Source organism: Microcaecilia unicolor, chromosome 1, assembly GCF_901765095.1.
Source record: "Microcaecilia unicolor chromosome 1, aMicUni1.1, whole genome shotgun sequence".
In the NCBI taxonomy this organism is placed as follows: Eukaryota; Metazoa; Chordata; class Amphibia; order Gymnophiona; family Siphonopidae; genus Microcaecilia; species Microcaecilia unicolor.
In genome coordinates this window covers 123,471,056-123,493,243 of record NC_044031.1, presented here as the reverse complement: position 1 = coordinate 123,493,243, position 22,188 = coordinate 123,471,056, and the positions used below count along the sequence as shown (strand labels likewise).

At 44.9% G+C, this 22,188-nt stretch overlaps 1 protein-coding gene across 1 annotated transcript; it reads left to right on the top strand.

Moving 5' to 3' along the window:
• The first annotated feature begins 835 nt into the window (after nt 1-835).
• ACBD7 (acyl-CoA binding domain containing 7) lies at nt 836-10,843 on the top strand. The gene is made up of 4 exons (XM_030189938.1): nt 836-931; nt 1,335-1,452; nt 10,554-10,616; nt 10,704-10,843. Exons 1-4 carry the CDS (start codon nt 920-922, stop codon nt 10,781-10,783), a joined length of 273 nt encoding a protein of 90 aa, XP_030045798.1. The 5' UTR covers nt 836-919; the 3' UTR covers nt 10,784-10,843.
• Nucleotides 10,844-22,188: the final 11,345 nt, after the last annotated feature.

Sequence of the window (22,188 nt, the reverse complement as noted above, 5' to 3'; positions counted from 1 at the left end):
TTTAAAACGTGTACGTTTGAAGCACTCCTCAATATTTGAAGGCTTTGCTATCTCCCTGTTTTCCGGTACGTTTAGGTTCCTCTGATAACTGGTTTCCCTGTAGTACCTTCCTTGCCAGAGCTAAGCTTTCTACCACTGACTAAAGCGTCTGCTTTTTCCATTGCTGTTTATCGACTTGGGATTAGAACTCCTTGCCTGAACATTTACTTAGGGGGAGGTTTGAATGACATTTTAGAAAGTTATTAAAAGCCAAATTAGTTCATAGGCTTTTGCTTAGATAATTACTCTGTTATAGTAAACACAAGCATGTTGCAGGAGGCTTGAGTTTTTAAACATTTATTTTGAAGGAACCCACCTTACACATCTATTAAGAATGAGGTTTAGCTAGTAATAGGACGTTTGGGGGGTAAAAGAAAGTGCAGTACATTATTACTACTCCTACTTATCATTTCCATAATTCCGTGAGCAGAAGTGAAATGATTGGGATTCCCTTTTAAACACTTATTATACTAGTTCCACCACACTCATTTATCCTCTCTCATCAGATAGCAAATTAGTGTTGCATACCTTAAACTACTAGTATAGCCAAAAGTAATCCCAAGAAATGTAGATTATGAAAAAGAGATAGGGCAATGTTCAAAGTCGAACGTAATACTATATAGAAACAGAGCTAATAAGGAACACCTTAACCGCTTTAATGCGTCCTACAACAGGTTACCACGCTGCTGGTTGTGGAGGAGCACAGTGCAGGCTGACGTCAGCCTTAAGACGTCACAAACAGCAATCGCGTCACAGTGGTTTGACAGGTACCCACCCCTAGGTGGTCCTATTTATAAGCAGGAGCGTGCGTGGTAGCTCTGTGTAGTGCAGGAGTTGCTTGGTGACTGCTGGAGGGGCGATCATTGTTAGAGCTGCAGACATGTCTTTGCAGGTAAGTACTGTGAATGAACGTGGACAGAGAGCAGTTCCTTACCAGATAAGTTGATTGTCGTTTAAGGGGCACATGTAACCAATGAAGGGGAGCTATTGCACAAAGACAGCCTTGATGGTTCCGCTTAATAAGATCCGGTGACTGATATTGCTCCCTCCCCCCCCCCCCCCCCAAGATAGGAAACAAGGGTGACTTTTATTTTTAAGCTTGAATTGTGAGGAGGGGGCTGAGAGTATTAGGCACCTGATTTTTGTATTTCTGACACCTGTAGCACTCTTTTAACCAAGGGTTAATCAGATAAAACAAAAATGCTAAAGTTTTTTTCGAACTAATATGTCTGTGATAAGCTTTCAAATGTTATCCTCTCCACATTTTACATTTAAAACCCATTGCTTCTCACCAGGCTGACTTCCAGAAGGCGGCGGATAATGTAAGGAAGTTAAAAGCAAAACCAACTGATGATGAAATGTCAGAACTGTATTCACTTTACAAGCAGTCATTGGTTGGTGACGTCAATAAAGGTGTGTCCTAATGTTGAGGATTTGGCAGGGTGGGTGCCCAGTTTATAGAATAAGTCAGTTGCATGCACAATTTAATTTAAGAATTGGCTGTTCATTTAAGGGGCACCACTAAGAGTGCTTGTGACTAAGGTTAGACCAACTGAGGCGGGAGTAACAGACAGTTCTCTCCAGGGAATCTCTGTTGCTGTCACCTTTTGGAAAAGAAAAAAATAAGGTAAATGTGGGGAAGAGGGTTGAGGAGGGAAGGGGGGAGATACCAGACTGGGTGAGTGTGGCATCTCATCTCTGCCTCAGGCGGCAGATTGCCTTGGGCCACCCCTGCTGACACTATTTGTTGAATTTACCCCTTAAGTCTTAGTGAGTTGGAAACATGCCCTTGGTGTGTATGGGCTTCCCTGAGTTAGACAGATGTATTTGTGGAAATTGAGCCATATCTGAAGTAGGTATGTGTAGAAAGGTAGTGCATGATGTTTAGGGCAGGTAGGGAATCAGGGTTGTGTGGTATCTTGGACAGTAGGCGAATGTAGGAGTGTCTACTGTAGGTAAAATGTTTGAAGTGGAGGTATAGGAGCTTGTGCATATTGGAGGCACACTAGGGGTGTGGTGGGGCCGGTGGTAGAGCGCCATCTGAAACTAAACATGACCAAGACTGAGCTTCTTATCTTTCCCCCTAAACCAGGGGTAGGCAACTCCGGTCCTCGAGAGCCGCAGGTCAGGTTTTCAGGATATCCACAATGAATATGCAGGAGATAGATTTGCAAGCACTGCCTCCATGGCAGTGATGTAGCCAGACAGCCAATTTTGGGTGGGCCTGAGCCCGAAGTGGGTGGGCACAAAATTTTCTCTCTGCCCAGCACCTCCCAACTCAAAATAGGAACAGAAACACTTTAGCTCATGAGGAAAGTGACATCCGCTATGCGCATTTCTCAAGCTATCATATTTCAGTTAAGATTCAAAATAAAATGCCTTTTCTACCTTTGTTGTCTGGTCATTTTCTTTTTCCATCATGTTGATCCAGTTTCTCTTGAACTTTCCAATCTTTCTGCTATTTCTCCTTCAAGCAGCTGCTGTCCATTTGTCTCTTTCTCCTCTCTTGTTCCATTCCCTCACTTCACTTGCCTCTGACATATTGACCTTTCCATTTTAGCTCTTTCCTCTGTTTTTTTTTCTTTTCTTTTCTCTGTCCACCCAAATTTTATCCTAACCCCATTCCTTTGTTTTACTTTTCAGATACCTGTCAGATTTCCATTTCCTTTTCACACACTAGTTCTCCTATTCCCCAGCCATCCATTCCCTTCCATCTTCAATCTATTCCCCATTACCATATTTCTTTCCCCTGTAATCACCATCCTCATGTTTTTATTTCCTTGCCACCCCCTTGGCCTCTCCCACATGGTTCCACCTTTCCCAGTGTCTCTCTCCCTCCACCCTTCACCCCCTCCCAGGATATTCCTGTTACTTCCCTCTCCTGTGATCCAGTGTGGCCAGAATTTCTCCCACCCATCCTGTTTCTTTCTACCCCCCCCCCCCCTCTCTCCCCTTCGCAGCATCTCTCATCTCTTGGCAAAGAACGGCAATGTGGATGCAGCAGCTCACAGGTTTGCTTGCTGTGTTTTGAATGAATGGCGACGTGACGGCTGCACGGGGGAGTGGAAACAGAAATTTACCAAATGGCTTCCTTACAGTGGACTTCATAGGCTGGCTCACTTGCACTCCACTTCTGAGGTTGCAACGGCGAACTGGCAGGCGGGGTGCTACTCTCCAGTAGTAAAAGCAGCAAGCTGGCAGGTTCACCTCCGTCCTTCGCTTCCCCGCCCTCTCTGCGTCCCGCCTTCCTGTGATGACATTACCTTTCAGGTGGGCGGGACGCAGAGAGGGCGGGGAAGCGAAGGACGGACTCTAACCTGCCGGCTTGCTGCTTTTACTACTGGAGAGTGGCGCACTGATGCCCCACCCGCCAGTTCATCGCTGCGGCCGAGGATTCGAAGATACGGACGGACGGGGATGGACTCGGACTCTGGGTGGGCGGGCAGGCCTGAGGCTAAATTGGATGGGCCTGGGCCCATCCAGGCCCACCCGTAGCTACGCCCCTGCTCCATGGTATGCAGATCTATCTCCTGCATATTCATTGTGGATATCCTGAAAACCTGACCTGCCTGCGGCTCTTGAGGACTGGAGTTGCCTACCCCTGCCCTAAGCCAAACTCTCCTCCTCCCCCATTCTCTATCTGTGGATAACACTCTCATCCTTCCTGTCTCATCAGCTCGTAACCTTGGGGTCATCTTCAACTCCTCCCTGTCCTTCTCTGCACATATTCAACAGACTGCTAAAACCTGTCGTTTCTTTCTCTATAATATCACCAAAATTCGCCCTTTCTTTTCTGAGCACACTACCAGAACCCTCATCCACACTCTTATCTAAACCTCTCGCTTAGACTATTGCAACTTGCTTCTCACAGGTCTCCCACTTAGCCATCTCTCTCCTCTTCAATCTGTTCAAAATTCTGCTGCACGACTAATATTCCGCCAGGGTCATTATGCTCATATTAGCCCTCTCCTCAAGTCACTTCACTGGCTTCCTATCCGTTTCCACATACAGTTCAAACTCCTCTTATTGACCTATAAGTGCATTCAGTCTGCAGTTCCTCAGTACCTCTCCACTCTCATCTCTCCCTACATTCCTCCCCGGGGTAAATCTCTCTTATCTGCACCCTTCTCCTCTATTGCTAACGCCAGACTCCGTTCCTTTTATCTTGCTGCACCATATGCCTGGAATAGACTTCCTGAGCCGGTACGTCAAGCTCCATCTCTGACCGTCTTCAAATCTAGCTAAAAGCCCACCTTTTCTGATGCTGCTTTTAACTCCTAACCCTTGTTCACTTGTTCAGAACCCTTATTTTATCATCCTTACTTTAACATTCCCTTATCTGTTTGTCCTGTTTCTGTCCAAATTAGATTGTAAGCTCTGTCGAGCAGGGACTGTCTCCTCATGTTTATGTCTAGTAGCGCTATAGAAATGATTAGTAGTAGTAGTAAGTGGGGGTGTCTGAAGCAGGTGGGTGTATGTGAAACCAAAGAGAGGGTACCAGATGCACAGTGACCTCCCTTGTTTTCCTACCATGGAATTTCCAGCAATTTCTAGCCTAGTCATGCCTTGAAGAAAGATCTTCATTGTTCTAAGCTTAGGACATCAAGGGCCCTTTTTACTAAAAGGTTGGGCATGCAAGCAACAGGCTTGCCATGCGCCAATCCAGAACTACCGCCGGGCTACTGCAGGAGCCTGGTCCGGTGGTAGTTCCTACCCCCAGCATGCACCATTTTTGATGCTAAAAAAAAATATTTTCTATTTTTGTAGCACCAGCACTTACCCAGCGGTAATTGGGCAGCACTATTTGCTGTCTTGTTACCGCCAGGTTAGTTTGGGAGCCCTTACACCTCAAGGTGGCAGTAAATGCTTCACTCCTGAAATGGCCACGTGGTTCACTTACTACACGCTGCAGTTTTTAGCTAAACAAATACTTTGCTGGAGGATGTAGTAACAGTGGTTAACATATATGGGGTTAAAGGTTTGGACAAGTTCCTGGAGGAAAAGTCTATGGAGACAGACATGGGGGGGGGGGGGGGGGGTGAAGCTACTGCTTGTTGTGGGATTGGTAGTATGGAATGTTGCTACCCAGGGTTTCTGCCTTTTCCAAAACAACCTTAAAGAACCTGCTTTCTTGAATTCTGATTGTATTCTTGTCCCCACTGCCTCCATAATTTCCTTATTCTTGTGTACCCCATTTTTGAAAAAACATATCTGTTAAACACAGTAATCCACTTCCAGTAGTGGTCACTGTTTACTGCCTCAGGGGGAAGTATGGGGCAATACATAATCAAGTATGGTATAATCAAGTACGAGAATGGTATGGGATTTGTGTTACAAGACGTACGAGGAGAGACTTGCTGACCTGAACATGTATACCCTGGAGGAAAGGAGAAACAGGGGTGATATGATACAGACTTTCAAATATTTGAAAGGTATTAATCCGCAAACAAACCTTTTCCGTAGATGGGAAGGCGGTAGAACTAGAGGACATGAAATGAGATTGAAGGGGGGGGGGGGGGGGCAGACTCAAGAAAAATGTCAGGAAGTATTTTTTCACCTAGAGAGTGGTGGATACTTGGGATGCCCTCCCACGGGAGGTGGTAGAGTTGAAAACAGTAACGGAATTCACATGCGTGGGATAAACATGAAGGAATGGATCCTTGGAAGCTTAGCCGAGATTGGGAGGCAGGGCTGGCACTGGGCAGACTTCTACGGTCTGTGCCCTGAAAATGGTAGATACGAATCAAGGTAAGGTATACACACAAAGTAGCACATATGAATTTATCTTGTTGGGCAGACTGGGTGGGACCGTACAGGTCTTTCTGCCTTCATCTACTATGTTACTATCCTACTTATTTTCGAAGGAGATGGCCGGCCAAATCAGTATAATCGAAAGCTGATTCTGGCCGGCTTCAACTGCTTTCCGTCGCAGGGCCGACCAAAGTTCAAGGGAGCATGTCGACAGTGTACCGAAGGTGGGATGGGGGCGTGGTTAAGAGATAGCCAGCCTCAGCCGATAATGGGGAAAAAAAAAAAAAAAAAAAAAGCCGGCCCTGACGAGCATTTGGCCGACTTTACTTGGTCCCTTTTTGTTCACGACCAAGCCACAAAATGTGCCCTAAATGACCAGATTACCACCGGAGGGAATCGGGGATGACCTCCCTTTACTCCCCCAGTGGCCACCAACCCCCTCCCACCCCAAAAAAAATTAAACCATTTTTTTTGCCAGTCTCAAATGTCATATCCAGCTCCATCACAGCACTATGCAGGTCCCTGGAGCAGTTTTTAGTGGGTACTGCAGTGCACTTCAGGCAGGCGGACCCAGTCTCATCCCCCCCCCCCCCCCACCTCTTACACTTGTGGTGGTAAATGGGAGCCCACTGTACCCACATGTAGGTGCCCCCCCCCGTTACCCTTTAAGGGCTATGGTAGTGTTTGCAGTTTTGGGGGATCAGCACCCAAGGTAAGGGAGCTATGCACCTGGGAGCAATTTGTGAAGTCCACTGCAGTGTCCCCTAGGGTGCCCGGTTGGTGTCCTGGCATGTGAGGGGGACCAGTGCACTACAAATGCTGACTCCTCCCACGACCAAAAGGGCTTGGATTTGGCCGGGTTTGAGATGGCCGCCATTAGTTTCCATTATTGGTGAAAACCAATGGCGGTGATCTCTCAGAGCGGCACAAATGTTAAGATTTGGCCGGCCCTGACCATATTATCGAAACAAAAGATGGCTGGATCCCTCATGAACACCCACTACATCAGAAACACCAGCCATTCATAAGAATAGCTATACTGGATCAGACCAATGGTCCATCTAGGCCAGTATCCTGCCTCCAGCAGTGGCCAATCCAGGTCATAAGTACCTGGCAGAAACCTAATTAATAGCAACATTCCATGCTACAAACCCCAGGGTAAGCAGTGGCTTCCCTATGTCCATCTCAATAACAGACAGACCTGCTCCATGGCACTCAAGAACCTTAATCATATCCCCCCTCAGCCGTCCCTTTTCACATATGGGAGCGGTTCTATCCCCTCTATCATTTTGGTTGCATTACCACTTGCGAGAACAGTTCTCCCTACTTTTAGATGACACTGCAGCTGGGTTGCCCCAATCAATATCCAGCAAATTGAAATCACCTAGCAATAGCAAGCAATTTTGTGAACGCCTTATATTAAATCTTTCTTCTGCCTACAAAGGAGGGGCAGCGGAATGCATTTTTGTTTGGGGGTTCCTAATCTCCACCCCTGCCCCATTCCTAGCTCCACCACAGACCCTGCCACTGCTACAACTTTTCTTCCAGCCCTCCACCGTCCAATGCTTTCTCCTGGCTTCTCCAGCCCTTCCTCCATTGCTCAATGCTCTCTCCTAGCTTTGTCAGCTTTTCCTTCACCAGCTGAATTCTCTCTTCTGTCTTCTCAGACCTTCCTGCTTCCTGGGTCTCAAGTGGCCTGTTGGTTTCAGCAAAATTTTGAAGTAGGAGATTCTGGCAGGCAGTGGTCTGAAAAATCTGTGTAACAGGCAGTCAGAATTTATATGTCATGAAATATGATGAGGTACAGGTACGTGGAATGTTTAGTTCAAGGACTTGTAGGTAATCTTTCCATGTGTCCCATTTTTTAAAACACCAATAGTGTTCCAATCGTTTTTAATAAAAGTTCTCTTTAATAGATCTCCTTGTAAGGTGACTGGGGTCACTTCAGCAAGTATATGGTTTCTCGGGTTAAGACTTAGAAAGTAGTGACATCTCTTTCTATGTCCCAACTTAGTTCAAGGCTGTATTGAATTAGAAGCTCGTCCAATCACAAATCCAAGTTCTTTTAGCATGTTTTGTGGAGCCTCAAATAACCTTGGCTAACATTACCTGTATTCTTTTCAGAATGGCTTCTTCTTTAGTGGGCAAGGACTTTAATCCTTTTCTTCTCCTTGTATGTTTTGAGTCCATAGGTGGCCATAGCAGTTGATGGGCTGTTGCCAAAGATGTGACCTTGCATCCTGTATTCAATAATCTTATGTCTTTTTCGGTACTAAAGAATCTTAGGTAGTTTCTGTTAAGGTCAAGACTCCTAGTAGAATGGTAGCTCAGACCCGGCGAGTGTTATGATTCTGTTAAAATTCTAGTCAGGCAGGGGAATGCTTGGAACCGCTCCTGATTGGTCCATCAGGGGCTGAGCTGATGTCAGTCTGTCTACTTAAGCTCACCTCTCCTGTCAACCCCTGCTTTGGCGTTTACTCCAAATCTTCTGAAGCCTTCCTTTGCTCTGTTTGAACTGTTAGCTCTGTGCTCATGTGGAGTTGTTACTCCTCTCCTGGCTGCAGTTTTCTATTGCTCTGTTTGCATGTGTCTAATTACCTCTCTCCCTTCACCTGCGGATCTTGCTGTGTGGTGAGTTACTTCTCGTTCTGTTCCAGGTTGTTTGTTTGCTTCCCTTTCTGAAGAGTTCCCTTCGTGCTATGTTGTTTTTGCCTGTCGGGTCCTGCCCTTTGTTTCTCTCTGTGGGGTTGTTTTTCTTTGTCTGCAGTATTCTCTGCCTCTGGTTTCTGTTTGTGTACTGAGCTGGGCTTAACCCTTTGTCTGCAGAGCTTCTCTGCTTACCCATTGTCTGCAGTGTTCCCTGCCTCTGGTTTCTGTTTGTGCACTGAGCTGCGTTTAACCCCTTGTCTGCAGAGCTTCTCTGCCTCTGGCAGTTATGTTTATTGCAGTCTTCCCTTGGTGACTGTTCCAGTACTTCCTTTATTGTACTGTATTACTGAGCACTGTCCCTTTCTGTGCTAGTGTGTGTGTCAGGCTCCACTCTCCCTTTTGCTGACTTTTTCCTTCCCTGTTTTGCTGAGGGTCTCTGCCTACAGTATCTTATCGCAGTCCCTCACTTGTTTTGTGTATGCTACCTCTTCTTGATTACCAGCACAGAGGGTGTTGCTGGTCCTCCGGTTCCCGGGGGGGGAGGAACACCTCGCTTAGTTTTTCTCCCCTCCCTAAGTATGACTCGGTTCCAGGTAGGCCGTGAGGCCCATTTGCTTGACTTCTGACTGAATCGGTTCCTGATAGGGCATACAGGCAGGCCTCATGGCCTATCTTCCCCTTTCTGGAAGTGCAAGATTGGTTGCGTGTGTGTGCAGGGATTGGTAGTTGGGGTCGTGTATAGTACCTGTTCGGTCTATCCTAGGCCTTGGCCTAAAAGCTATACTAGGCCTCGACCTAGGTCCAAGGGCTCACGACCAGACTAACAGCAGGAAAATGTTATCTCGGTTTATATTTGAGTATGTACTCATAACAGTGGAGACACTGCCATAGGGCATTGGCGCTCAACTGAGTATAATTGTAACACTCAATAAAATCAAAGTCCAAAATGGGTAACCTTCCAAACCTGTATCAAATTGCCACTCCTTGAATATTTTCACAGATCTTGTCTCTCCCAATGTCCCCCCTCAGGCACTCCGCTCTGTAGATAAATCTCTCTTATCTGTCCCCTTCTCTACTGCTAATTCCAGACTCCATTCCTTTTATCTCGCTGCACCTCACGCCTGGAATAGACTTCCCGAGCCTGTACGTCTAGCTCAGTCTTTGGCCGTTTTCAAGTCCAGGCTAAAAGCCCACCTTTTGACACTGCTTTTGACTCTTAACCACTACTCTCTTGCCCTGTACCTCACCTCTTTAATTCCCTCACCTCTTGGTTGTTCTGTCTATTTACCTGGTGTACAGCGCTGCGTATGCCTTGTAGCGCTATAGAAGTGATAAATTAAGTGCTGGAAACAAATACAATTTCAGATTTGACCTGATTTCTTTGGGTGACATATGCCAAAAATAGGGTAAGTACTAGCATTCTTCATTATCTTTCAAAGTGGAGCTGGCTGGCTACTAGGTCAGTAGATTACCACTGCATATTTCTATTTCTAGTTTGTGATTCCTTGTTCTGTATTTGGTGAGTTGCTGTCTGTGTTTTGCATGGGTGCCTGAGATGCAGTATTCTCTTAGTGAGTGATCTTTTCTGTGTAAGGATCTGTAGCAGTCCTGCTTGTTCTGTTTTCCCAGTAGGACAATGTGTAGAAATGTAGGAGCTTAGCTTTTTTTTTTTTTTTTTAACTCCATTGCACTGATGAGGTTATTGTTGGGAGGAAAGAGAAGCTAGAATCTATTGGAATCCTCTGGGTGAAGGAGAAGGGTACAGTAATATTTCACACAGGGCAGCGTAAAAGGTAGCAACAGCCTTGGATGCTATGCATATTTTACAAGAAGCTTGGTACTCGAAGAGCCTCTATAAAAGGCTCTGAGTACCAAGCTTCTTGTAAAATATGCATAGCGTCCAAGGCCGTTGCTACCTTTTACACTGCCCTGTGTGAAATATATTTGCCTAGTTTTACATGCATAGATCCCTAAGCATCTGTTTGTCCACATACATAATCTATATAAAATTATCCTCATGAGTGTTTTATTGTTTTGTTTTTTTATAATATTACTAAGCATAGTTAATAAACTGCAAAACTAATGAGTGGTAATTTGTCTTTTATGAAATGCAGCTGACCCTGGAGCATCAGATGCAGTTGCTAAAGCCAAGTGGGATGCATGGAACAAAAAAAAAGGTACTGGATATGCTTTAAACATGACTCGCTTTGTGCATTAGTGAGCAGGAGGGATCAGGCTAAATCCAGTTTTCTATTTTTGCATAGGTATGTCAAAAGATGACGCCATGAAAGCCTACATTGCTAAATCAAAGGAGATGGTAGCAAAATATGGTGTTGCCTCGTAGTTACCAGTGCCCTGAAACTGCTTTGTTATCCTCTGTAATAAATGGCTGCAAAATTGAACAGGCTCAGCTTTTTTTTTTTTTTTTTAATCTTTAGTTTTTAGCACTTTATCATTGGGATGCTCTGAACTTACACTGCTTTCTGTTTCTGGGATGGTATAGGGATGGAAAAGATGCAATTTATAGAATACATCAAGTACCTGTCTGTGTGACTAAATTTAGTTGTGGACAGTGTAAAACTTGCTGTAAATGCCGATGACTAAATTAGGCACGAACCAAATGTATTCCATTAAAAATGTGCATAGATTTTAGAAATGCCCATGACCCGCCTTTTCACACCCCTTTTTCAACTATGCAACTTAGAATTTAGGCTCTTAGGTAGAAAGCTGAAATCCAGATTCTCCAGGATAGCATTTTCAGAAATGGCTTTCCTTTCCACTCGCAGGACCCAAGAGTCAGGCAGAGCTCTGAAAATCTCAATGTGTGGTTGAAACAATGATGCAGGGATGAGGGATTTAGATTTATTAGGAACTGGGCAATATTCTGAAAGGATGGACTCCACCTTAATCGGGATGGAACAAGGCTGCTGGTGCTAACATTTTAAAAGGAGAGAGCAACAGTTGCCCAGGAATGCATGGTTCAGTGTGTATGGAGTGTCCTTGAAGGATGCTATTGAAACAGGATCTTTAGGGAATCCTGACAAGAGAGGTTTCAATAATGGTGAAAGAAAGCCAGGGGAGTATTTCATGGGAGAACACAGTAAAGGATGGAAATTATCCCCATCAACTTTTAAGCAGCTTGTAAGATGCAAGGAAAACTTGTTTTTTTAAGTGTCTATATACACATGCTAGCAGCTTAAAAATAAGTTGGGAGAGTTTGAGTATTTAGCATTAAACTCTTAGCAGAGATTGGGTGGTGATGCCAGTAATTGGGGAAACAGGAGCTGGGCAGACTTCTACGGTCTACGCCCTGATCGTGACTGAATAGATAGTGATGAGTTGGCGTGTAAATTTTAAAGGGCTTCGATGTTAGCTTCAGAACTTAGTACAAGAACAGTACTGGGCAGACGTCTACAGTCTGTGCCCTGAGAAAGGCAAGGACAAATCAAACTCTGGTATACATCACATACCATGTGAAATGAGTTTATCTTGTTGGGCAGACTGAATGGACCATACAGGTCTTTTATCTGCCATCATTTACTATGTTATTAAATGAAGAGGAAGATGTAATAGGCATCTCAGAGCCTGGTGGAAGTAGGACAATCAATGGGACACTGTGTTAGCACAGTTAAAATTATAGAGCATGCCAATGATAAGAGTGGATCAAATTTGGGGGTGGGGGTTGAGCTATATGTTAGAGGGAATGGAGTCAAGCATTCAACATGAAACAGATAGCAGCATGGATTCTTTGTGGATAGAAATTCCATGTGTGAAGGGAAGGAGTATACTGGTAGGCCTATACCACCATCCGCCAGGACAGAACGAACAGACAGATGAAGAAATTAAGATAAATGTTACATCGGGGAATGCTAGGGGAGGTAAGATGGAGCAACTGGTCCAAGCACCTACATGAGGGGGAGCTATTTTAGATCTACTCCTTAGTGGCATGGTATGAGAGGTAATGGTGTTGGATCCGCTGGGAAACGGTGATCATAACATGATCAAATTTGAGTAGATATCTGGAGTGGTCACAAAGGAAATCTACTGTAGCAGCATTTATTTTTCAAAAGGGTGACTATATGACAAAATGAAGCTAAAAGGATCACAAATGTGGAAAGAAGAGCAAACTACAGCCAATGAGGTTAAAATGTGAACTGAAAGAGGCTGTTAGAGCCAAAATAGCATCCTTTGAAGAATGGAAAAAAGATCTGAACGAAGAAAAGAAGCAACACATAAGCACTGTCAACCTAGATAAAAAAAAAAAAAAAAAAAGGCTAAAACAGAATATGAAGTAAAACTTGCCATGGAGAAAAACTCATGGTAACACTTTTTCTCCAAGGACAAGCAGGACATTCATTCTTGAAAGTGGGTAATGTGACTCCGTGTTCCCGGTCCAGAGCTTATAACTAGCTTTGTGGAGCACAAGACACACTCCACCACACATGTGCTGGTGCTTTCCCACCCACCGCAAAGGCGTGGCTACTGCAGTTGATTTTCTACCGTGGTGAGGAGAGGTCACTTTTGTGCTTTTCTCTTCATTCCTGTCTGGAAGAGCTTCATTTTTTTGGCTTTTTTCTGCAATTATTTATTCCTGTTTTGGGCTTTGGTCCCCTTCTCTTCCCATACATTATTAGTTCCTTTTTCCCCTTTTTTAAATTTTTTGTGACTTAGGCCGCATTTAGGCCTATTCTTCGGTCGGGTTTTTCCATTGACTTTTTTCTGGAGCCTTGCCTCCTTTTTCAGGCACCATTGCATCTTTTGATTTAGCTGTGGAAGTTTTTCCGTCCATGTCCACTAAAGTACCTAGTGGCTTTAAGCGCTGTACGCAGTGCAATCAGTGCCTTTTGGCCTCACATCAGGGTCTTTACCAAATCCCTAGCAGTAGCTGCAGCATCCAGTGGCGTAGCTAGGTGGGGCACAGGGGGAGCGGTCACTCCCCTAAACAGCTGTTTTGAAAAAATGGCGCCTGTGCGCCTCGTGGCAATAAATATTTTTTTCTGCTCCCTCCCTCCCGAGTCCTCTTCTGCCCATCTCTCCCGTCCCGTCCACGTGGTCACTTTTTTTTACTTCCCTGAAGCCTTCTCTGTCTCCCTCCTGCGCAGCACCAGCGATTCACAGTCAGCCTTCTGCTAGCGTCGGGGCCTCTCTCTCCTCAGGCACGTCTCACCTCCTGCGGAAAACAGGAAGTTGCAATAGAGTAGGCGGGATGCGCCTGAGGAGAGAGAGGCCCCGACGCTGGCAGAAGGCTGACTGTGAATCGAATCGCTAGTGCTGCTCCAGGAGGGAGACGGAGAAGGCTTCAGGGATGTAAAAAGTGACCACGCGGACAGGACGGGAGAGATGGGCAGAAGAGAGGGTGAAGCCAATTTTGGTAATCTTCCCCCCTCCCCCTCGCACAGCCGTTGTTGACGTTAAAAGCAAGCAAACTTACAATCTGCTGCATACACGTTGTCGTCCTTCATTGTTGGTCCATCTATAAAAATGCTAAAGCTGTTTCAGATGATAGAATATACTGAAATTAAATGGAAGTAGAACTAAACTCTCCTTTCATTGGGGCACATGGAATCGCATCTTCATCTGTGTTGTAGAAGTTTACCTTTTAGATACACAAATGGATTATTCTGGTTTGTTTGTTTTAATATTTAGCAATTTTTTTTTTTTTTTCTCTGAAATATTTCTTTTATTGGTTTTCAATCAAACATATAAATGGCGAGTGACCGTACTCACTTGCAAATGCGCAGTAGAAACTTCCCTCTCTGTCCCGCCCCCGCATCAATATGTGATGACGGGGGCAGGACAGAGAGGGAAACTGCGCGAAGCCGCTGACGTCATCGCTGCCCCCTCTCCACCTGGCTCGAGCACTCTCTTCGGGATTGAACTTACATCGGCGAAATGCAGCACGCAGAACAGCTGAGCTCCCGTCGCTCTTTCTTCCCTGCCTTTGTCCCGCCCTTGCCGACATTACGTCACACGAGGGTGGGACACAGGCAGAGAAGGAAGGCCGATGGGAGCTCAGCTGATCTGCGTGCTGCCTGCGTTTTGCCGATGTAAGCTCAATACTGAAGAGAGGGCCCGGGCTGGGTGAAGGGGTAGCGGTGACCTCGGGGGGGGGGGGGGGGGGGGGGGGAGGGGCAGCGGCAAGGGGAGGGGGCCTTGCCAAAACCCCATACTAGCCCGTTTGTACAGGCTCAACGGCTAGTACAAACATAAGCAAGAGCTCACAACATAACAAGCAATATTTTACAAAGTATGGCAACACTGGAGCTCACATTTAAGAAGTAGCAATCTATATCTAGAATCAAATTAAGTGAAAACAAGAGAGGAAAAGGGGAGGGGGCTGGAGGATATAAATCAAAGTATAAAGCATGCATATGCCATAAAATACATCAAATTTAGTACTTATCTCTGTACCGTATCAAAATAAGAGACAAGTGGTAGCCATTTTTCCCTATATGTTTTTTGAACATGTTTCAGGGGCATGTGATTTTATAAGTCAAAATAAAATTAAATATTTTGTTTCATGCAGATCTCTTTTGTTTAAACATAAGTGGGCAATAAGCCCCTAATGCAGTCCATTTGTTTTCTTATATTTTGTTCTTATGATGACTTATACTGTGCCCAAACTGAAAACTCTTATCTCTATCTGGTCCATAATAAAAGGAACACTATCCACCTTAAAAAAGTTGTTTGTGGCAGTACATGAGGAATTGTGATATTGTATAAATAAGTATATGTTTGTGTCCCTAGTCATGCATCCTACGTTTATATAATTTATTTTTGTTACATTTGTACCCCGCGCTTTCCCACTCATGGCAGGCTCAATGTGGCTTACATATTGTATACAGGTACTTATTTGTACCTGGGGCAATGGAGGGTTAAGTGACTTGCCCAGAGTCACAAGGAGCTACCTGTGCCTGAAGTGGGAATCCTTTCAAGAAATCCAGTTAATTGTTTAGCATTAGTGGAACATAGCCACAGAGGTATGGTATGGTTGCATTTTTAATATGCTAATACGAGGGCCCAGCTAAGGAACAAGTTATTTTGAGTTAGTCTTCACTGGATGAAGCATGCTTTCCTTGTGCCATACTATCCTGCAGGATAAAGGATTTTTTTTTTTTTACATTTATATCGCACATTAGCCCAAGCAAAGTCGGATTCAGTGTGGCTTACATATAACACATGCTAGAGTGTCCCTATAACCAGCCCCTCCAAATGATGACACACTGATTACGATTTATAACAAATTACTACTCTTCCTATGAAAAGTTATTATACTTCTGTGTACATCCGTATACTGCACAAATTGACATGTTTGAAAATATGAGATTAAATACAAATGCTACCAATAATAGAGTGACAATGTGGATGCAACAACTCATAGGTTTGCTTGCTTTCTTTTCAGAATGCGGGGAAGGGGAAAACTGAGACTGGCCTAATTGGTTTTAACATTTTGACATCACTTGGTCTCCTGTCTATTAAAACCTCCTTGGAGCTGGGAGCAGGCCAGGGCGATATGTGGCCCCAAGGAGGATGGGGAGCGCTGAAAGAGACGGGGAAGAAGGTTAACATGGGGAGAGAGAAGGATATAGTAAATGCTGGACAAGGAGGGAGAAGGAGACAGAGTCAATACTGGACAGGGAAGAGGGTAGAGACACTGGAACACAGAGGCGATGCTAGAAAAAGAAGAAATGGGGACATAGGGGCTGTACTGAAAAGGAGGGGGATAGGGACACAGGCGCACTACTGGAAATGGGAGGAGGAGATAGGGAAAAAAGGATGATGCACTTGGAGACAGATGTAGAGAAGGAAAGGAAGAAGACAAGAGGCAAGCGAAGAAATGGAAAGGCCAACCTGGAAAAGAATTTGTAAGGATGACTCATGGAACATGAAAAAAAGACTAGGACCAGCCAAATTTCCAGACAACAAAAGTAGAAAAAACTTGGGGCGAGAGAAGGATATAGTAAATGCTGGACAAGGAGGGAGAAGGACACAGAGTCAATACTGGACAGGGAAGAGGGTAGAGACACTGGAACACAGAGGCGATGCTAGAAAAAGAAGAAACGGGGACATAGGGGCTGTACTGAAAAGGAGGGGGATAGGGACACAGGCGCACTACTGGAAATGGGAGGAGGAGATAGGGGCACCACTGGAAGGGGGCTATAGGGACAATGGTGAAAAAGGGGTGAGATGGGGACAAAGGTAATTCTGGAAAAGGGGGAAGATGGTAATGGGTAATGCTGGGAAAATGGGGACACAGGACAATGTTAGAAAAAGGAAGAGGTGGGTACACAGATGCTAGAAAGGGGGAGATGAGGAGACCAGATAGACTTGTGCTGAAAAAGGGGGGAGATGGGGACACAGGGCAGATGCTGAACTTGGGGGTAGGATAGGGACACCCAGAAGGGAGATGTTGGACAGGACAAATAGTGGTGCAGAGGAAAAAAGGATGATGCACTTGGAGACAGATGTAGAGAAGGAAAGGAAGAAGACAAGAGGCAAGCGAAGAAATGGAAAGGCCAACCTGGAAAAGAATTTGTAAGGATGACTCATGGAACATGGAAAAAAGACTGGGATCAGCCAAATTTCCAGACAACAAAAGTAGAAAAAACTTATTTTTATTTAATACTTTGTAAGGACTGAGATGTACCTGCTTTGTAAAATGTACATTTTTTTAAATTTTTATTTTGCAAAGTACAGGAGAAAATGCATGTCTGTCTTTTTTTTTTTTTTTTTTTTTCCTCCCTTTTCCAGTATTGTACTGTTTTAGAGTCTGGCTTCCTTGGGCCGGGAGGGGTCTCTATTTCAATTTTTGCTGTTGTTTTGTTTTTGTGGCTCCCTATTCTGCATTAGATTGGTGGCATGGAATGTTGTCACAATTTGGGTTTCTGCCAGGTGCTTGTGACCTGGGTTGGCCACATTGGAAACAGGATACTGGGCTAGACGGACCATTGGTCTGACCCAGTATGGCTACTCTTATGTTATATAGATGAGGGTCTGTCCATGTTCTGCATGTGTGACTGAGGTGAAGGATTCTGCTAGTAGGAATTAACGGTGCAGCTTGTTCCAGTTTCCCAAGAGTAGGTATATTGGTGCTCCAGAGCCCAGTGTACTAGATATAGCACTGTCGTCTGATAGGTGGGTTAGGGCTGTTATGGTGTGGTAAGTTTTGTGTTCTAGGGCAGCCCTGGAGTACCCCCTTGTCAGTCAGTCAGGTTTTCAGGCTATCCACAATAAATATGCATGACATTGATTTGCATACTGCCTCCATTCCATGCAAATCTTTTTCATGCAGATTCATTGTGGATAGCCTGAAAGCCTCAATGGCAAGAGGGTACTCCAGGACCACCTATGGAAACACTTCTCTAAGTCCCACTGTAATATTTATAGTCTTTTCATAGGTAAGTTAGGGCTGTTATGGTGTGGTAAGTTTTTCAGTATAGTTTTGGGTGTCTTTTTGCAGGGGTTTGTGTTATTTCACAAAATGTCTAGCCCTATTTGAAAGTAGGCTCTGGGGCAAGGGCCACCTTTGGTGGCCCTTGTCACCCAAAATAAAAATGCTCAAGAGTAGTGTTTTCACATCCTGTAGAGTCACCACACAAACAAAGCCCATCTTGATTTAAACAAGGTGTCTAGCAGTGGAAGGACTGGGTGTGCTATTCCTGAGGTGATGGTCTCGATTTGAATATTTTTATTTGACCTTAAGAAGACAGGTTGCCTGCTCTGGCCAGTCCAAGGACCTCTTCTGCGTCCTGCCTCCTGATGTAACTTACTATTTCCTTGTAGGCAGGACGCAACAGAGACAGCCTGTATTAATCATTGCCCACCACAGCCCTTGAGCAACAACACAAACACTGCAGTCTAGCCGACACCAACTGGTGCCTATTTTATAAGTCTGCTCCCCCTGAGATCAAAACCTGGCTATGCCTCTGCTTTGCCTGTGTCAAGGGACCTTAATGTCATTCTAACCTAGCTGATGAAAGCTCCTTTCGAGCTTGTCAGCCTCCATTGAAAAAATTTGCAAGGCTGCGACATGCTCTTTAGTCCACACAGTCCCCTTGAGCAGGATACCTAACACAACAGTTGGTTCGGGCAGACAGTGTTGCAGAATCTGTTTAGGGTCTAGAATCCAACTGCACCTCCCCTAGGCCCGTTTTATTTTGTTCCAGGCTGCACTCTCACTCAGTTTGTGTATAGTTTCAGGTTAATCTGAGTTATGTCCTTGCCGTTGTGAGGCCCAATTGACAAATGTTTGTTGTTTTCGGTAACCTTGGATGCTAGGGATACCCCATTTGTGAGAATTAATGGCCTGCTTGTCCTCGGCGAAAGCAAATATATTTACCTTTAGCAGGTATTCTCCAAGGACAGCAGGCCTTATATTCTCACAAACCTCCCATCTCCACTAGAAGTTGTCCCCTGTTTTTCTTTTGTATACTGTAGTATTTAACTGTGGTAGCCACGCCTCTGCGGCAGGTAGAAAGGCACCCGCGCATGCATGGTGGAGTGAGTCTTGCACTCCATGAAGCTCTGTAAAGCTTGTTATAAGCTCTGGACTGGGCAACATGGCACTGTGTTACCCACTCGTGAGAATATAAGGCCTCCCGTCCTCAGAGAATACGTGTTACAGGTAAGTATCTTTGCTTTCAAGTACATCAGAAGCAGAAAGCCTGTGAGGGAATCGGTGGGACTGTTAGATTATGAAGGAATAAAAGGGGCACTTAGGGAGGACAAGGCCATAGCGGAGAAATTGAATGAATTCTTTGCTTTGGTCTTCACAGAAGAAGATGTAAGAGAAATGAAATAACTTTGGTTTTCAAAGGGTGATGATATGGAGGAACTGAAAGAAATCTAAGTGAACCTAGAAGATGCACTGAGCCAAATCAACAAGAATGATAAATCACCTGGACCAGATGGTATACACCCAAGGGTACTGAAAGAACTCAAACATGAAATTGCTGATCTGCTGTTAGTAATCTGTTAAAATCTTCCATAGTACCTGAAGATTGGAGGGTGGCCAATGTAATGCTGATTTTTAAAAAAAGGGTTCCAGGGGTGTTCCAGGAAATTACAGACTGGTAAGCCAGGCTTCAGTAGCGGGCAAAATAGTGGAAACTACTATACTATGAAGAATAAAATTACAGAACATGTAGAGAAACATGCTTTAATGGGACAGAGTCTTACCTCACCAATTTACTTCATTTATTTGAAGGCATGAACAAATATGTGAACAAAGGTAAGCCGGTTGATGTAGTATATCTAGATTTTCAGAAAGCTTTTGACAAAGTTTTTGATGAGACTCCTGAGAAAATTAAAGAGTCATGGGATAGGAGGCAATGTGTCTCTGTGGATTAGGAATTGGTTATTGTACAGAAAAGAGGGTAGGATTATATGGTCATTCTTACTGGAGGAGGGTGAATAGTGGAGTTCAAGGATCTATCTGTACTGGTATCGGTGCTGTTTACCATATTTCTAAATGATCTGGAAATCAGAACAAGTGAGGTGATTACATTTGCAGATGACTCAATATTATTCAAAGTTGTCAAAAACATAAGCAGATTGTGAAAAATTGCAGGAAGACCTTAGGAAACTGGAAGACTGGGCATCCAAATGGCAGATGAAATTTAATGTGGACAAATGCAAAGTAATGCACAGTGGGAAGAATAATCTGAATCATAGTTATGTGATGCTAGGGCCCACTTTAGGAGTCAGCCCTCAAGAAAAAGATCTAGGTGTCATTGTGGATAGTATGCTGAAATCTTTTGCCCAGTGTGCAGCAGTGACCAAAAAGCAAACAGGATGCTAGGAATTATTAGGAAAGGGATGGTGAATAAGACCAAGAATACTAATAATGCCTCTGTTTCGCTCCATGGTGTGACCTCCCCTTCAGTAGTGCGTTCAGTTCTGGTCACTGTATCTCAATTAGAAAAGGTTCAAAGAAGAGTGCCCAAACTGATAAAGGAGATGGAACATCTCCCATATGAGGAAAGACTAAAGAGGTTAGGGTTCTTCAGCTTAGAAAAGAGACTGCTGAGGAGCAGATATGATTGAGGGCTACAAAATCCTGAGTGGCGTAGAACAGTTCAGTAAATTGATTTTTCACTCTTTCAAAAAGTACAACGACCAGGGGACACAACGAAATTGTATGGAAATACTTTTAAAACAAATAGGAAGGAAGAAATATTTTTTTTCACTCAAAGAATAGTTAAGCTGTGGAACTTGTTGCTGGAGGATGTAGTAACAGTAGTTATGATATCTGGGTTTAAAAAAGATTCAGACAAGTTCCTGGGGGGAAGTCCATAGTCTGCTATTAAGATGGACATGAGGGAAGCCACTGCTTGCCTGGATTTCTAGCAGGGCCACCAAGGGTGGGGGGGGGGGGGGCCCAGGCCCAGCTGGTGCCGGCATGATTGATTGGTCTCATGCTTCCTTGTGCACAGGTCCTTCTTCTTGCCTCGTCCTGCCTTCTGTGTGAAGTACTTCCTATGTTTCCGCAAACACAGGAAAGGATAAGGCAGGAAGAAAGACCTGTGTGGCAGAGCAGAGTTAGCGTGGTCTCAGTACACAGCAGGCAAATGTTAAGGAAGTAAGCAGGCCTGGAGTGGGGGCCCAGGGACTGTTTGCCTCACGCCCGGATTTGTCTCTTTGTGGCCCTGATGGGTAGCATGGAATGTTGCTACTATTTGGGTTTCTACCAGATCCTTTTGACCTGGATTGTTCACTGTTGGAAGCAGGATACTGGGCTAGATGGACCATTGGTCTGCCCAATATGGCTAATCTTATGAGGACCCACTACTTATGCAGGCACTGGCCATACAGTGCTGGTGTCTTCCTGGCTAAACAGGCAGATAGTTCTGGCACTAAATATCACCTGGCATCTGAATATCGTCCAGGTCTGTGCCTCACCTGCATGTTTGATCCCAGTGTCTGCATATGGTCTGACATTGATTATGTGGATTTAATTCTGCTATTGGCTTCTACTGGGCTCATTTTTGAAAGAGAAGGATGCTCATCTTTTGACATAAATCGGAAGATGGACATCCTTCTCACAGGGTCGTCCAAATCGGTATAATAATCAAAAGCCAATTTTGGATGTCCCCAACTGCTTTCCGTCACAGGGACAGCCAAAGTTCAAGTGGGCATGTCGGAGGCATAGCGAAGGCGGGACTTGGGCATGCCTAACACTTGGACGTTCTTGACCCATAATCGAAAGAAATGAGGACGTCCCTGACGAACACTTGGATGACTTTACTTGGTTGTGTTTTTCTTACGAACAAGGCACAAAAAGGTGCCCGAAATAACCAGGTGACCACCGGAGAGAATCAGGGATGATCTCCCCTTACTCCCCTAGTGGTCACTAACCCCCTCCCACCCTCAAAACATATCTTTCAAAATATTGATTGCCAGCCTCAGCTGTCATACTCAGCTCCATGACAGCAGTATGCAGGTCCCTGGAGCAGTTTTAGTGGGTGCAGTGCACTTCAGGCAGGTGGACCCAGGCCCATACCCCCCTACCTGTTATGTTTGTGGAGGAAACAGCGAGCCCTCCAAAACCCACTGTACCCACATCTAGGTGCCCACCCATAAGGGCTATGGTAGTGGTGTACAGTTGTGGGTAGTGGGTTTGGGGGGCTCAGCACACAAGGTAAGGGAGCTATGTACCTGGCAGCAATTTAGGAAGTCCACTGCAGTGCCCCCTAGGGTGCCCAGTTGGTGTCCTTGCATGTCAGGGGGACCAGGGCACTACAAATGCTG